Raw genomic sequence first — 14,649 nt, 5'->3', positions numbered from 1 at the left:
GAGGGGTGGGGGGGCTCTTCCGGGGGCGGAGCCTGGAGGGGGGGGAGGGTTGGACCAATGGGAGCAGCGCTTTGTGTTGAGTGGGTGGGAGCTGGGGGGGGTGGAGGCGGGGTCTGGAATGGGGGGCGGGGTCTGGGTGGGTGTGTCCCGGTGGGCGTGGCCATCCCGCCCCCCCCCCGTCGCCATGCAGGCCGAGGAGCTGACATACCTGGCCGTGCTCGGAACCTCCATCCCTGCGGGGGTTCTGTTCCATGGGGGGGGTGAGATGGGGGGGGAGGGGGGCGAGAAGGAGGGGAGGGAGGGGGGGGGTGAGGGAACGGAGGGGGTTTGGGGGGGGATAATGCCGGGGGGGGTGGGGGGATGTGTGGGATGAGGGATGGGGCTGGGCTTTGGGGCGGGGTTTTGTCGCTATGGGGGGATTTATGGGGTCCTGAGGGTCTTCAGTGGGGATCTGTGGGGCTGAGGGGGTCTCTGGGGGGGCTCTGATGGGTTCAGGGGGTCGTAGGAGGTTCTATGGGATCCTGGGGGGGGTCTCTGGGGTTCTATGGGGTCCTTATTGGATTCTGAGATCTCAGTGAGGTTCCTATAGGGCCCTGGAGGGATTTATGGGGTCTCTATGGGGTCTTGGGGGGCTCTATGGGGTCCCTATGGGGTTTTGGGGTGCTCTATGGGGTCTCTGTGGGGTCCCGGGGGGGTCTATGGGGTCTCCATGAGGTCTTGGGGGGCTCTGTGGTGTCCCTATGGGGTCCTGGGGGGCTCTATGGGGTCTCTGTGTGGTTCTGGGGGGCTCTATGGGGTCCCTATGGGGTCTTGGGGGGTTCTATGGGGTCTCTATGGGGCTCTGAAGGGCTCTATGGGGTCTCTATGGGGCTTTGTGGGATTCCACGGGGGTCTTGGGGGCGCAGTTGGGATCAAGAGATCCTGGGGGGTCTCTATGGGGTCCCTATGGGGTCTTGGGGGGCTCTGCGGGGTCCCTATGGGGCCCTGTGGGGCTCTAAGGGGTTCTCTATGGGGCCCTGGGGGTCTCTATGGGGTCTCTGTGTGGTTTTGGGGGGCTCTATGGGGTCCCTATAGGGTCTTGGGGGCTCTATGGGGTCCTTATGAGGTCTTGGGGGGCTCTGTGGGGTCCCTATGGGGCCCTGGGGGGCTCTATGGGGTCTCCATGGTTTCTGTGGGGTCTCCATGGGGTTTCTGTGGGATCCTGGGTGCATCCCTGTGTCCTGAGGGGCAGCTGTGTGGGGTCCCGGCTGTCCCTATGGGATCCCTATGGGCATTTATGGGGTTTGTGTATTCGGGGTGTGAATCTGTGACCCCCCCTCCTCCTCCCTTCCTCCCCCCCCCCCCACAGGCCCCAACCGCCGGCGCTATGGGGCGGCAGCTCTGGGGGGGGCCGTGGCGCTGCTGACCTGCGGGCCCCACATCCTGCACTCCCTGCTGACGGCGCTGGGCTGCTGCCTGCTGCTGCGCCTGCTGCCACGGTGCGGGACGGGGGGGCTATGGGGTATGGGGGGTCTATGGGGCCGGGGGGGTAAGGGGGGGCTATGGGGCCAGGGGGGGGCTATGGGGCCGGGGGGGGACATGGGGCCGGGGGGGGGCAAGGGGGGGCTATGGGGCTGGGGGGGGACATGGGGCTGGGGGGGGTAAGGGGGGGCTATGGGGCCAGGGGGGGACATGGGGCCGGGGGGGGCTATGGGGTAGGGGGGGTCTATGGGGTATGGGGGGGCTATGGGGCCGGGGGGGGACATGGGGCCGGGGGGGTAGGGGGGGTCTATTGGGCCGGGGGGGGGCTATGGGGCCAGGGGGGGGGCAAGGGGGGGCTATGGGGCCGGGGGGGGGCTGGGTGGGAAGGAGGTTATAGGGGAATGTGGGGCTGGGGGGTTATATGGGGCTGGGTTTATATGGGGTTGGGGATTTATAGGGGGTGGGGGGTTATATGGGGTTTGGGGGTTTATATGGGGTGGGGGTTATATGGAGCTGGGATGTTTATATGGAGTTGGGGGGGTTTATATGGGGTTGGGAATTTATATGGTGTGGGGGGGGTTATATGGGACTGGGGGGGTTTATATGGTGTTTGGGGGTTTATATGGGGCTGGGGGTTTATATGGGGTTAGGATTTATATGGGGTTTGGGGAATTTATATGGGGTTTGGGGGTTTCTATGGGGCTGGGGCATCTATATGGGGTTGGGGGACTTTATATGGGGTTGGGGGTTTTTATGGGGTGGGGGGAGTTATATGGGACTGGGGGGGTTATATGGAGTTGGGATTTATATGGGGCTGGGGGAGGTTTATATGGGGCTGAGAGAGATTATATGGCGTTGGGGGGGCTATATGGGGCTGGGGGTTTATATGGGATTGGGGTTATATGGGGGTTTGGGGGGGTGGGGGATGGTGTGAGGCTGCTGCCTGGGTGTGGGGAGATGTGGGGCTGGGGGGGCTGGGGGGGGGGAGGCAGTTGTGGGGCAGTTCCGCATTTTGGGGGGGGTCACGTGAGCGGGTTTGGGGTGGGGGGGGCAGGAAGGTGTGGGCCCCACTTCCCCAGTGCTGCGGTTTTGTGGTGGGGCTCTATGGGGCGGGCCCTACAGGGGGGGGGGTGTCCTTATGGGGTGGGGGGCGGCCGTGGGGCTGGGAGGGGCCTTGGGGGTCCCTGTGGGGCTGAGGGGGATCTGTGGGGTCTTCGGGGTCCCTATGGCGCTTCTCTTTGGGGGCGTTTCGCTATGGGGTGGGGGGGGGGTACCTATGGGGCTGTCCCTATGGGGCAGGCTCGCTATGGGGCAGGCCCCCTGACCCCCCCCCGTGCCCCATAGGCGCTGTGGGGCAGGCTCCATGCTGTGGACCTTTGGCTACCTGCTGCTGTTCCGCACCGCCCCCATGTGGGGGCTGCCCCCCCCGCCCCCCTACGCCAACGCCCTGCAGCTGCTGCTCACCCTCAAGGTGCTGCTATGGGGCGCTGGGGTCCCTATGGGGCCCTATGGGTCTCCATGGGGTCTGTATGAGGTCTCTATGGGGCCCTATGGGTCTCTATGGGTCCCTGTGGGTCTCTATGGGTCTCTATAGGTCTCTATGGGGTCCCTATGGGTCCTTATGGGATCTGTATGGGGTCCCTATGGGGTCTCTATGGGGTCTCTTTGGGACCCTATGGGTCTCTATGGGTCCTTATGGGGTCTCTATGGGTCCCTATGGGTCTGTATGGGGTCTCTATGGGGTCTCTATGGGTCTCTATGGGGTCCCTGTGGGATCCTATGGGTCTCTATGGGGTCCCTATGGGTTCCCTGTGGGTTTCCTATGGGTCTCTATGGGGTCTTTGTGGGTCTCTATGGGGTCTCTATGGATCCCTGTGGGTCCCTATGGGTCCCTATGGGTCTTTATGGGATCTGTATGGGGTCCCTATGGGGTCTCTATGGGTCTCTTTGGGGTCTCTGTGGGACCCTATGGGTCTCTATGGGTCCCTATGGGGTCTCTATGGGTCCCTATGGGTCTGTATGGGGTCTGTATGGGGTCTCTGTGGGGTATCTATGGGTCTCTATGGGGTCTCTGTGGGGTCCCTATGGATCCCTATGGGTCCTTATGGGTCTCTATGGGTCTCTATGGGATCTGTATGGGGTCCCTATGGGTCTCTATGGGGTCTTTGTGGGTCTCTATGGGGTCTCTGTGGGACCCTATGGGTCTCTATGGGTCTCTGCATCCCTATGGGTCCTTATGGGGTCCCTATGGGTCCCTGTGGGTCCCTATGGGTCCCTCTGTGTCCCTATGGCTCAGCACGGAGGGGCGGGGCTACAGGCGCGATGGGCGTGGCCTGTGTATGTGGGCGTGTCCCTGGAGCACCGAGCCCCGCCCACCACGCGGAGGGGCGTGGCCTGATGTGCGTGGCTCCGCCCCCAGCTGGTGAGCCTGGCCTGGGACATGCAGGAGGAGCTGGAGGCGGGGCCGGAAGTGACGTCGAAGCCTGGGAAAAAGGCGATTGGCTGCCCCGGGGTGATTGACGTCCTGTGCTACAGCTACTGCTACCTGGGGCTGCTGACGGGTGGGTGGGGCTGGGGGTCCTGTGGGGTCCTATGGGGTCCTATGGGGGTCCTGGGGGGTGGGGGTCCTATGGGGGTCCTGGGGGGCTGGGGGTCCTATGGGGGTCCTATGGGGCTGGGGGGGCTCTGGGGGGTCCTATGGGGTCCTATGGGGGTCCTCTGGGTTTGGGGTTCTATAGGAGTCCTATGGGGGTCCTTTGGGGCTGGGGGGTCTTATTGTGTCCCTATGGGGATGGGGGGTTCTGTGGGTCCCTATGGGTTCCTGATACCCCTATAGGATCCCCAATACCCCTATGGATCCCTATGGGTCCTCGATGTTCGTATAGGATCTCTGATGCCCCTATGGATCCCTATGGATCCCCGATGCCCCTATAGGATCCCTGATGCCCCTATGGGTCCCTATAGGATCCCCGATGCTCCTATAGATCCCTATGGGTCCCCAATGCCCCTATAGATCCCTATGGATCCCCAATGCCTCTATAGATCCCTATGGGTTCCCGATGCCCCTATAGATCCCTATGGGTCCCCGATGCCCCTATAGGATCCCCAATGCCCCTATAGATCCCTATGGGTCCCCAATGCCCCTATGGGTCCCTATGGGTTCCCGATGCCCCTATAGATCCCTATGGATCCCTGATGCCCCCATAGGATCCCCGATGCCCCTATAGATCCCTATGGGTCCCCAATGCCCCTATAGGATCCCTGATGCCCCTATGGGGCCCTATGGATCCCCGATGCCCCTATAGGTTCCCGATGCCCCTATAGATCCCTATAGGATCCCTGATGCCCCTATAGATACCTATGGGTCCCCAATGCCCCTATAGATCCCTATGGGTCCCCAATGCCCCTATAGATCCCTATGGGTCCCCAATGCCCCTATGGGTCCCTATGGGTTCCCGATGCCCCCATATGATCCCCGATGCCCCTATAGATCCCTATGGATCCCCAATGCCCCTATAGGATCCCCGATGCCCCTATGGATCCCTATGGATCCCTGATGCCCCTATATGATCCCCGATGCCCCTATGGATCCCTATGGATCCCCAATGCCCCTATAGATCTCTATGGATCCCCGATGCCCCTATAGATCCCTTTAGGATCCCCGATACCCCTATAGATCTCTATGGGTCCCCAATGCCCCTATAGGATCCCCGATGCCCCTATAGATCCCTATGGATCCCTGATGCCCCTATAGGATCCCCGATGCCCCTACAGATCCCTATGGGTCCCCAATGCCCCTATAGATTTCTATAGGTCCCCAATGCCCCTATAAGATCCCTATGGGTTCCCGATGCCCCTATGGGTCCCTATGGGTTCCTGATGCCCCTATAGATCCCTATGGGTCCCCGATGCCCCTATAGGATCCCCGATGCCCCTATAGATCCCTACGGATCCCTGATGCCCCCATAGGATCCCTGATGCCCCTATATGTTCCTGATGACCCTATGGATCCCTATGGATCCCTGATGCTCCTATAGGATCCCCGATGCCCCTATAGATCCCTATGGGTCCCCAATGCCCCTATAGGATCCCTGATACCCCTATGGGGCCCTATGGATCCCCGATGCCCCTATAGGTTCCCGATGCCCCTATAGATCCCTATGGGTTCCCGATGCCCCTATAGATCCCTATGGGTCCCCAATGCCCCTATGGGTCCCTATGGGTCCCCAATGCCCCTATAGATCCCTATGGGTCCCCAATGCCCCTATAGATCCCTATGGATCCCCGATGCCCCTATAGATCCCTATAGGTTCCTGATGCCCCTATGGGTCCCTATGGGTCCCCGATGCCCCTATAGGATCCCTATAGGTCCCCAATGCCCCTATAGGATCCCCGATGCCCCTATGGATCCCTATGGGTCCCCGATGCCCCTGCGGCCCCCACGGGACCCCCGACGCCCCTCGGCTCCCCCCGGCTGCACCATAACCCCCCCCTTTCCCCCCCCCCCATTTAGGCCCCTTCTACCGTTTCTCCACCCACCAGCGCTGGGTCCGCCGCCCCCCGCCGCCGCCCCCCCGGCGCTCCGTGCTGCTCCGCCTGCGCTGGGCGCCGCTGCTGGGCGCCGCGGGGCTGCTGGCCGCCCGGCTGTTCCCCGCCGAGGGGCTGCGGGCCGGGGGCGGCTTCGAGGAGCGGCCGGTCGGCGTGCGGCTGCTGCACGTGGCCGCCGTGTTCTTCGCCTTCCGGATGCGCTTCTACGTGGCGTGGATCGCGGCCGAGGCCGCGTGTCTGTGCGCCGCCTTCGGGGCGCTGCCCAGGGGAGCCGGGGCGAAGCCGGGACGGGGGCCGGAGGAGCGCTGGGGGGGGGACGAGACGGAGGACAGGTGAGGGGGGGGTGGGGGGGGGAGGAGGGGGGGGGGTGTATTGGGGGGAGGAGGGGTGGGGGGGGTCGTATGGGGGGGGTCACATGGGGGGGGTCGTATGGGGGGGAGGAGGGGTGGGGGGGGACGAGCGGGAGGACAGGTGAGGGGGGGGGTGGGGGGGGGTCACATGGGGGGGGGTCGTATGGGGGGGGGTCACATGGGGGGGTCGTATGGTGGGGTGTATGGGGAGGGAGGAGGAGTGGGGGGGGCGAGCGGGAGGACAGGTGAGGGGGGGGGTGGGGGGTGGTCACACGGGGGGGAGGTCGTATGGGGGGGGAGGAGGGGTGGGGGGGGTCGCATAGGGGGGGGTCGTATGGGGGGGTGTATGGGAGGGGTCGTATGGGGGGAAGGAGCGCTGGGGGGGGGACGAGAGGGAGGACAGGTGAGGAGGGGGTGGTGGGGGGAGGAGTATGGGGGGGTGTATGGGGGGGGGTCGTATGGGGGGGAGGAGGGGTGGGGGGCGGTGGGGGTGGTCGTATGGGGGGTTGTATGGGAGGGAGGAGAGCTGGGGGGGGACGAGAGGGAGGACAGGTGAGGGGGGGGCCGTGGGGGGGGGGGGAGTATGGGGGGGGTGTATGGGGGGGGAGGAGGGGTGGGGGGGACGAGAGGGAGGACAGGACGGGGGGGGGTGGGGGGGGGCGTGGAGGGGGTATGGGGGGGTGTATGAGGGGGTTGTGTGGGGGGGGACAAGCGGGAGGACAGGTGAGGGGGGTGGGGGGAGTCGCATGGGGGGGGTCGTATGGGGGGGAGGAGGGGTGGGGGGGGTCGCATGGGGGGGGGTCGTATGGGGGGGAGGAGCGCTGGGGGGGGGGCGAGAGGGAGGACAGGTGAGGGGGGGGTTGTATGGGGGGGTCTTTTGGGGAGGGGTCGTATGGGGGGGTCCCATGGGTGCCCTACTTGGGGTCCCTATGTGCTCCCATTGGGGTCCCACAGGTGCCCTATTTGGGGTCCCTCTTTGGGGTCCCTATTTGCTCCCATTGGGGTCCCTGTTTGGGTCCCATTGGGCTCCCATTGGGGTCCCTATTTGGGGTCCATATTTGCTCCCATTGGGATCCCATGGGTGCCCTATTTGCGGTTCCTCTTTGGGGTCCCATTGGGGTCCCACGGGTGCCCTATTTGGGGTCCATATTTGCTCCCATTGGGATCCCATGGGTGCCCTATTTGGGGTCCCTATTTGCTCCCATTGGGGTCCCACGGGTGCCCTATTTGGGGTCCCTATTTGGGGTCCCTATTTGCCCTATTTGGGATCCATCCCAGCGCCTTTATTTCCGGGCTCCCTATGAGGTCCCAGCCGAGGTTTATTATTTTTTTGGGGGGGGGGGGGGGGGTCTCCCATGGGGTCCCTTTGGGATCCTGACGCGGGGGTGGCGCTCAGCTCGGCCCCCCAGGACTGGGATTATTCCACCATCCGCAACATCGACCCCGCGGGGACGGATTTCTGCGTGCGCTTCCGCGACGGCATGCGGCACTGGAACATGACGGTGCAGTGGTGGCTGGCTCACTACGTGCACAGCAGGGCCCCCAGGAGACCCCCCGCCCTCAGGTGTTTGGGGGGGGGGGGCTGGGGGGGTCGTCGGGGGGCAATGGAGGGGGATTGGGGGGGAACGGGGGGCAGAAGGAGTGGGGTTGGGGGGCGTTGGGGGGCTGGGAGGGGGATTGGGGGGGTGTTGGGGGGTCATTGGGGGCAGTGGGGGGCAGTAGGAGTGGGGTTGGGGGGCGTTGGGGGGCGATAGGAGGGAATGGGGGCACTGGGGGGGGGATTGTGGGGATGTTGGGGGGGGTTGGGGGTCGTTGGGGGGCAATGGGGGAGGATTGGGGGGGAACGGGGGGCAGAAGGAGTGGGGTTGGGGGGTGTTGGGGGGCTGGGAGGGGGATTGGGGGGGTGTTGGGGGGTCATTGGGGGGATTGGGGGTCATTGGGGGGCAGTAGGAGTGGGGTTGGGGGGCGTTGGGGGGCGATAGGAGGGAATGGGGGCACTGGGGGGGGATTGGGGGTCATTGTGGGGCAGTGGGTGGGGATCAGAGGTCACAAGGGGTCACGTGACCCTGGGGGGGGGGGTCTCTATACCCCCTGACCCCCAGGGCTGCCTGGGGGGGGGGGTTGAGGGTCATTAAGGGGCACTGGGGGGGGGGGGGCATTGGGAGTCATTGGGGGGCAGATTGGGGGTACTGGGGGGGGGACTGGGGGGTCATTGGGGGGCACTGGGGGGGGATTGCGGGGCACTGAGGTGGGGTTGGGAGTCATTGGGGAGCGTTGGGGTGGGGGACTGGGGGTCATTGGGGGGCAGTGGGTGGGGATCAGAGGTCACAAGGGGTCATGGGACCCTGGGGGGGGGTCTGTACCCCCTGACCCCCAGGGCTGCCTGGGGGGGGGGCATTGGGAGTCACTGGGGGGCAGATTGGAGGTACTGGGGGGAGGGATTGGGGGGCACTGGGGGGTGATAGGAGGGAATGGGGGCACTGGGGGGGGATTGGGGGTCATTGTGGGGCAGTGGGTGGGGATCAGAGGTCACGAGGGGTCACGTGACCCTGGGGGGGGTCTCTATACCCCCTGACCCCCATATTCCCCCCCCAGGGCTGCCTGCACCATGCTGGTGTCGGCCTACTGGCACGGGCTGCACCCCGGTTATTACCTCAGCTTCCTCAGCGTCCCCCTGTGGCTGGCAGCCGAAGCGGCCGCCGAACGGAGCCTGGGGGGGGTCCTGGGGGGGCCGCTGCCCCGAGCCCTGCAATGGCTGCTGAAAATGAGGGCCTACGAGTACCTGTGCGTGGGGTTCGTGCTGCTGGGGGCGGGGGACACCCTGCGCTGCTGGGGGGCCGTGGGGTATTGGGGGCACCTCCTGCCTTTGGTGGTGCTGGGGGGCTGCGCTGTGCTGGGGGGGGGCAGGGGGAGGGGGGGGGAGAGGGGGAAGGAGGGGGGGGGGGGAAGGAGGGGTAATAAAAGGGATGGAAACGGACCGAGGTTGTCTTGGATCGGCCCCAAATCGGCTGGGATCGACCCGAAATGGAGCCGGGTGAGGGGGAGTGCAGCCAAAGGGCCCCGAAGTGGTGCTGGAGTGGTGAAAAAGGGCATAAAAGGACCCAAAATTGGCCCAAAATGGACCCAAAAGGACCCCAAATCAACCCCAAATGAGCCAAAATGCAGCCAAAGGACCACAAAGTGGTGCTGAAGTGGTGAAAAAGGGCACAAAAGGTCTCAAAAATGACCCAACATTGGCCCAAAATGGACCCAAAAGGACCCCAAATCAACCCCAAATGAGCTGAAATGCAGCCAAAGGCCCCGAAGTGGTGCTGAAGTGGTGAAAAAGGGCATAAAAGGACCCAAAATTGGCCCAAAATGACCCCAAATTGACCCCAATTGACCCAAAGTGACCCAAATGACCCCAGATTGACCCAGAATTGACCCCAAATGACCCCAAAATTGACCCCAAAAGGACCCAAAATTTGCCCCAAATGGCCCCAAAAGGATCCAAAATTGGCCCCAAATGGACCCAAAAGGACCCAAAATCAACCCCAAATGAGCCAAAATGCAGCCAAGGGCCCCAAAGTGGTGCTGGAGTGGTGAAAAAGGGCACAAAACGTCTCAAAAATGACCTAGAAGGACCCAAAATTGCCCCAAATGGCGCCAAAAGGACCCAAAATTGCCCCAAATGGCACCAAAAGGACCCAAAATTGGCCCAAAATGGACCCAAAAGGACCCAAAATCAACCCCAAATGAGCTGAAATGCAGCCAAAGGCCCCGAAGTGGTGCTGAAGTGGTGAAAAAGGGCATAAAAGGACCCAAAATTGGCCCCAAATGACCCCAAATTGACCCCAATTGACCCAAAGTGACCCAAACGACCCCAGATTGACCCGAATTGACCCCAAAATGACCCCAAAATTGACCCCAGAACTGACCCTAAACGACCCCAGAACTGACCCGAAATGACCCCAAAATTGACCCCAAAAGGACCCAAAATGGGCCCAAAATGGACCCAAAACGACCCCAAATCAACCGCAAATGAGCCGAAATGCAGCCAAAGGGCCCCAAAGTGGTGCTGGAGTGGTGAAAAAGGGCACAAAATGTCTCAAAAATGACCCAAAAGGACCTAAAATTGGCCCAAAATGACCCCAAAATGACCCCAATTGACCCAAAGTGACCCAAATGACCCCAGATTGACCCAGAATTGACCCCAAAATGACCCCAAAATTGACCCCAAAAGGACCCAAAATTGGCCCCAAATGATCCCAAAATGGACCCAAAGTGACCCAAAATGACCCCAGATTGACCCCGAATTGACCCCAAATGACCCAAAATTGACCTAAAAAGTTGCCCCAAAAGGACACAAAAACTGACCCAAACCTGACCCAAAAGGACCCAAAATTCGGGGCAATTTGAGGCAAAACGGAGGGAATTTGGGTGAAAATGAGGAAATTTGGGGTCAAATGGGGGGGATTTGGGGCAAAACGGTGGGAAATCGGTGTAAATGTGTCGGAATGTTGGTGAAAATGGGGGAATTCGGTAGGAAATTGGGGGCGTCTGAGCAAAACGGGGAGCAAATGCGATTTTGGGGCAAATTGCGCGGATTTGGGGCAAAAGGCGGCGGGGATTCGGGGCCGAACGGAACTAAAGTTCCCAGCGTGCCGCGCGCGGGAGGAAGCGGAAAGGCAGGACCAAAGAGCTGAGCCAATCAGGAGAAAGGAAGACAGGAAGTGGGCGTGACGAGCGCGGCGCTGAGCCAATCAATCAGCAGCGAGCCGGAAGCCGACCGGGAGGCGTTGAGGGAAGGAGGGGAGGCGGCGACCATGAATATTCTCCCGAAGAAATCGTGGCACGTCCGCAGCAAGGAGAATGTGGCGCGGGTGCGGCGGGACGAGGCGGCGGCGGAGGAGGAGCGGAAGAAGAAGGAAGCGCGGGCGCGGCGCGCGGAGCAGGAGGTGGGAGCCGGGCGCATGCGCGGGGGCAGAGCGGACAGAGCGCATGCGCCAAGATGGCGGCATGGGCGGAAGTGTGCGTGTGGTTTTCCGCTTCCGCCGCGGACCGGAAGCGCCGTCGTCACGTGGAGGGGGAACGGGGAGAGGAGGGGGAGTGGAACGAACCATTGTTATTGGGGGGGGTGGGGGGGGGGGGAGATGGGGGGGGTTAAAATGGGGGTGAAAACAAACTGGGGGGGGAATTGGGGGGGGATATTGGGGTGTAGGGGGGAAAGCGGTGGGGGGCCGGAACCATGATGGGGGGGGAAGGGGTAGAAAATTTGGGGGGGGCGTCCATCATTTCGATGCCCCCCCCCGCCAGGCCCGCACGGAGCTCCTCCGCAAACGAGCGCGGAGGGGGCGCAGCCCGGAGCCCCCCCCCAGCACCGCCCCCCCCGAGTTGTTCCCACCCGAAGGGGTCACCGCGGCCCCCCCGAACAGGGAGCACGAAGAGGAGAAACGGCGCGAGCAGGTGGGGGGGGCGGGGGGGGGCAGAATGGGAGGACCCCCATAGGGTACAATGGGAACCCAATGGGGGGGGGGCACAAATTGGGACCCCAAAATGGGGGGGGGGCACAAAGACTCTACAGGGTTCAGTGGGACCCCAATGTTGGGGGGGGGGGGGGGGGCACAATGTGGGACCGCCATAGGGAACAATGGGACCCCAAAGAGGTCTGCCCCCCCCCCCCCCAATTAAATCTCCCCGTTCATTAATCCTGCCCCCCCCAATTAAATCTCCCCGTTCATTAACCCTGCCCCCACTCACCCCCCAGGAGCGCTGTGAGCAGTCCCTGGGTTTGCTGACGTTCCTGGGGCAGAGCGCAGCCGAGGCTCAGACCGCCCCCCCCTGGTACCAACGGCCCCCCCCGCGCCGAAATGGGGGGGGGGGCGACGGGGAGGAGGAATTTGGGGGGGGGGGGAGCGGGAGGGGGGGCGCAAAGCGGCCTTGGATCCTTTGAGGGACATCAGGAGGGCGCTGAGCGCGAAGGGGGGGGGCGGGGGCGACGAGCACAAAAGGAGCCCCCCCCGCTCCCAAAAAGACCCCCCCGCTCCGAAGGGCCGCCGGCGCGCAGCCGAGACCCCCCCCAAAATAAAGGCCCCCCCCCCACGGAGCGTGGAGGCGCTGCGGGCCGAGCGGCTGAGGAGGGAAATGGAGGAGGGGGCGCGGGAGCGGGCGCTGCTGGGGGGGCTGCGGGCCGGGGGGGGGCGCGGGGGGGGGGCCGGGGGGGGGGCTCACGAAGAGGACGAGCGCAAGCGGCCCTACAACGCACAGTTCCACCCACAGCTGGCACGGGGGGGGCGCAGGCGGTGACGGACCCCCCCCAAATTGAGGGACCCCCCCCAAGGACCCCATTGACCCCCCCAAATTGTGACCCCCCCAAAGGACCCACTGAACCCCCCCCCAAATTGAGACCCCCCCCCAGAGACCCCTTCCCAAATTGAACCCCCCCTCACAAAGGACCCCACTGACCCCCCCAAATTGACCCCCCCCCAAATTGAGACCCTCCCCCCAAATTGACCCCCCCCCCAAATTGAGACCCCCCCCCACAGACCCCAAATTAAGACCCCCCCAAAGAACCCACTGAACCCCCCCCCAAATTGAGACCCCCCCCCCCCAGAGACCCCTTCCCAAATTGAACCCCCCCTCGCAAAGGACTCCATTGACCCCCCCCCAAATTGAGACCCTCCCCCCAAATTGAACCCCCCCCCCTCACAAAGGACCCCACTGACCCCCCCAAATTGACCCCCCCCAAATTAAGACCCCCCCAAAGGACCCACTGACTCCTCCCCAAATTGAGACCCTCCCCCCAAATTGAACCACCCCCCCCCCACAAAGGACTCCATTGACCCCCCCTCCAAATTGAGACCCCCAAAAAACCCACTGACCCCCCCAAACTGAACCCCCCCCTCACAAAGGACCCCACTGACCCCCCCCACATTGAGACCCCCCCCCCAGACCCCAAATTAAGACCCCCCCAAAGGACCCACTGACCCCCCCCCAAATTGAGACCCCCCCCAAATTGAACCCCCCCTCGCAAAGGACTCCATTGACCCCCCCCCAAATTGAGACCCTCCCCCCAAATTGAACCCCCCCCCCCTCACAAAGGACCCCACTGACCCCCCCAAATTGACCCCCCCCAAATTAAGACCCCCCAAAGGACCCACTGACCCCCCCCCCAAATTGAGACCCCCCCCCAAATTGAACCCCTCCTCTCGCAAAGGACCCCATTGACCCCCCCAAATTGGGACCCCCCCCATAGACTCCAAATTGAGACCCCCCCAAATTGAACCCCCCCCTCACAAAGGACCCCACTGACCCCCCCCCCAAATTGAGACCCCCCCCCCCCAGAACCCAAATTGAGATCCCCCCCCCAAGGACCCCACTGACCCCCCCTCAAATTGAGCCCCTCCCCCGCAAAGGACCCCATTGACCCCCCCAAATTGAGACCCCCCCCAGAGACCCCAAATTGAGACCCCCCCAAATTGAGACCCCCACAAATTGAGACCCCCCCCCCCAAAGGACCCCATCAACCCCCACTGCACTGACCCCCCCCCAACTTGAGACCCCCACAAATGACCCCACTGACCCCCCCTCCAAATTGACCCCCCCCAATACAGAAATGACCCCACTGAGACCCCCCCCCATAAGGGATTCCACTGCCCCCCCCCCCAAACCGAGACCCCCCCCATAAAGGACCCCACTGAGACACCCAACATCGAGACCCCCCCCCCAGATTGAGGACCCCCCCCATAAAAAAACAGCCCCACTGAGCCCCCCCCCCATTGCCCCCCCCCCAATAAAAGCTGCTCTATGGGGTTACGTGGTTTTTGGGGGGGGTATTTTGGGGGGGGGTATTTTGGGGGGGGCACAGCGCTCCGTACAAAATTATTTATTCATAAATATCAATTTTGCTTTTTTTTTCCAAAAAAACCAACAAAAAATAAAGAATAAATGTACGAAAACGGCCCCAAAACCACAGGGAGGTTTGTTGTTGTTGTTGTTGTTTTTATGGGGGGGGGTGGGATGGGACCCCCCCCAAAAAAATCAGAGGGACCCCCGGGTTGGCATTGGGGGGGTGGGGGGGGGACCCCGAAGTTTGGGGTGGAAAAGTCCCGTTTTTGGGGTGCTGCCCCTTTAAGAGCAGCGCCCATCCCGCATTTTGGGGCAAAAAAGGCCCATTTTGGGGCCGATTTGGGGGGATGCTTTTTTTTTTGGGGGGGGGGGAGTGTTCCCAACTTGGAGGAGGGGGGCACTGTCCCATTTTTGGGTGGAAAAGTCCTATTTTTGGTGAAAAAGTCCCGGTTTTGGGGGTGCG

General features: G+C 62.9%; 2 protein-coding genes across 4 annotated transcripts; both read left to right on the top strand.

The window, feature by feature from the left end:
* Positions 1–150: 150 nt before the first annotated feature.
* On the top strand, positions 151–9,900 carry MBOAT7 (membrane bound acylglycerophosphatidylinositol O-acyltransferase MBOAT7). Its single transcript, XM_090127554.1, has 8 exons — positions 151–260; positions 1,349–1,478; positions 2,806–2,932; positions 3,881–4,022; positions 5,975–6,341; positions 7,756–7,923; positions 8,955–9,262; positions 9,878–9,900. Exons 1-8 carry the CDS (start codon positions 185–187, stop codon positions 9,898–9,900), a joined length of 1,341 nt encoding a protein of 446 aa, XP_089983680.1. The 5' UTR covers positions 151–184.
* Positions 9,287–14,499, top strand: LENG1 (leukocyte receptor cluster member 1). 3 transcript variants are annotated; one of them, XM_090127611.1, is made up of 4 exons: positions 9,287–11,296; positions 11,655–11,804; positions 12,106–12,182; positions 14,281–14,499. In XM_090127611.1, coding segments are annotated over exons 1-4 (360 nt in total). In that variant the 5' UTR covers positions 9,287–11,164; the 3' UTR covers positions 14,282–14,499. The 3 variants fall into 3 exon arrangements, with proteins under 3 accessions (XP_089983737.1, XP_089983736.1, XP_089983734.1); XM_090127610.1 differs by lacking the exon at positions 14,281–14,499 and having other exon boundaries at positions 9,287–9,959; positions 10,043–11,296; positions 12,106–12,359; XM_090127608.1 differs by lacking the exon at positions 14,281–14,499 and having other exon boundaries at positions 12,106–12,359.
* The last annotated feature ends 150 nt before the right edge of the window (positions 14,500–14,649 follow it).

This window comes from Phasianus colchicus, chromosome 31 (genome assembly GCF_987193195.1).
Source record: "Phasianus colchicus chromosome 31, bPhaCol1.hap1.1, whole genome shotgun sequence".
NCBI lineage: Eukaryota > Metazoa > Chordata > Aves > Galliformes > Phasianidae > Phasianus > Phasianus colchicus.
The sequence above is the reverse complement of the archived record's forward strand: the minus strand, read 5'-3'. Positions and strand labels throughout refer to the sequence as shown.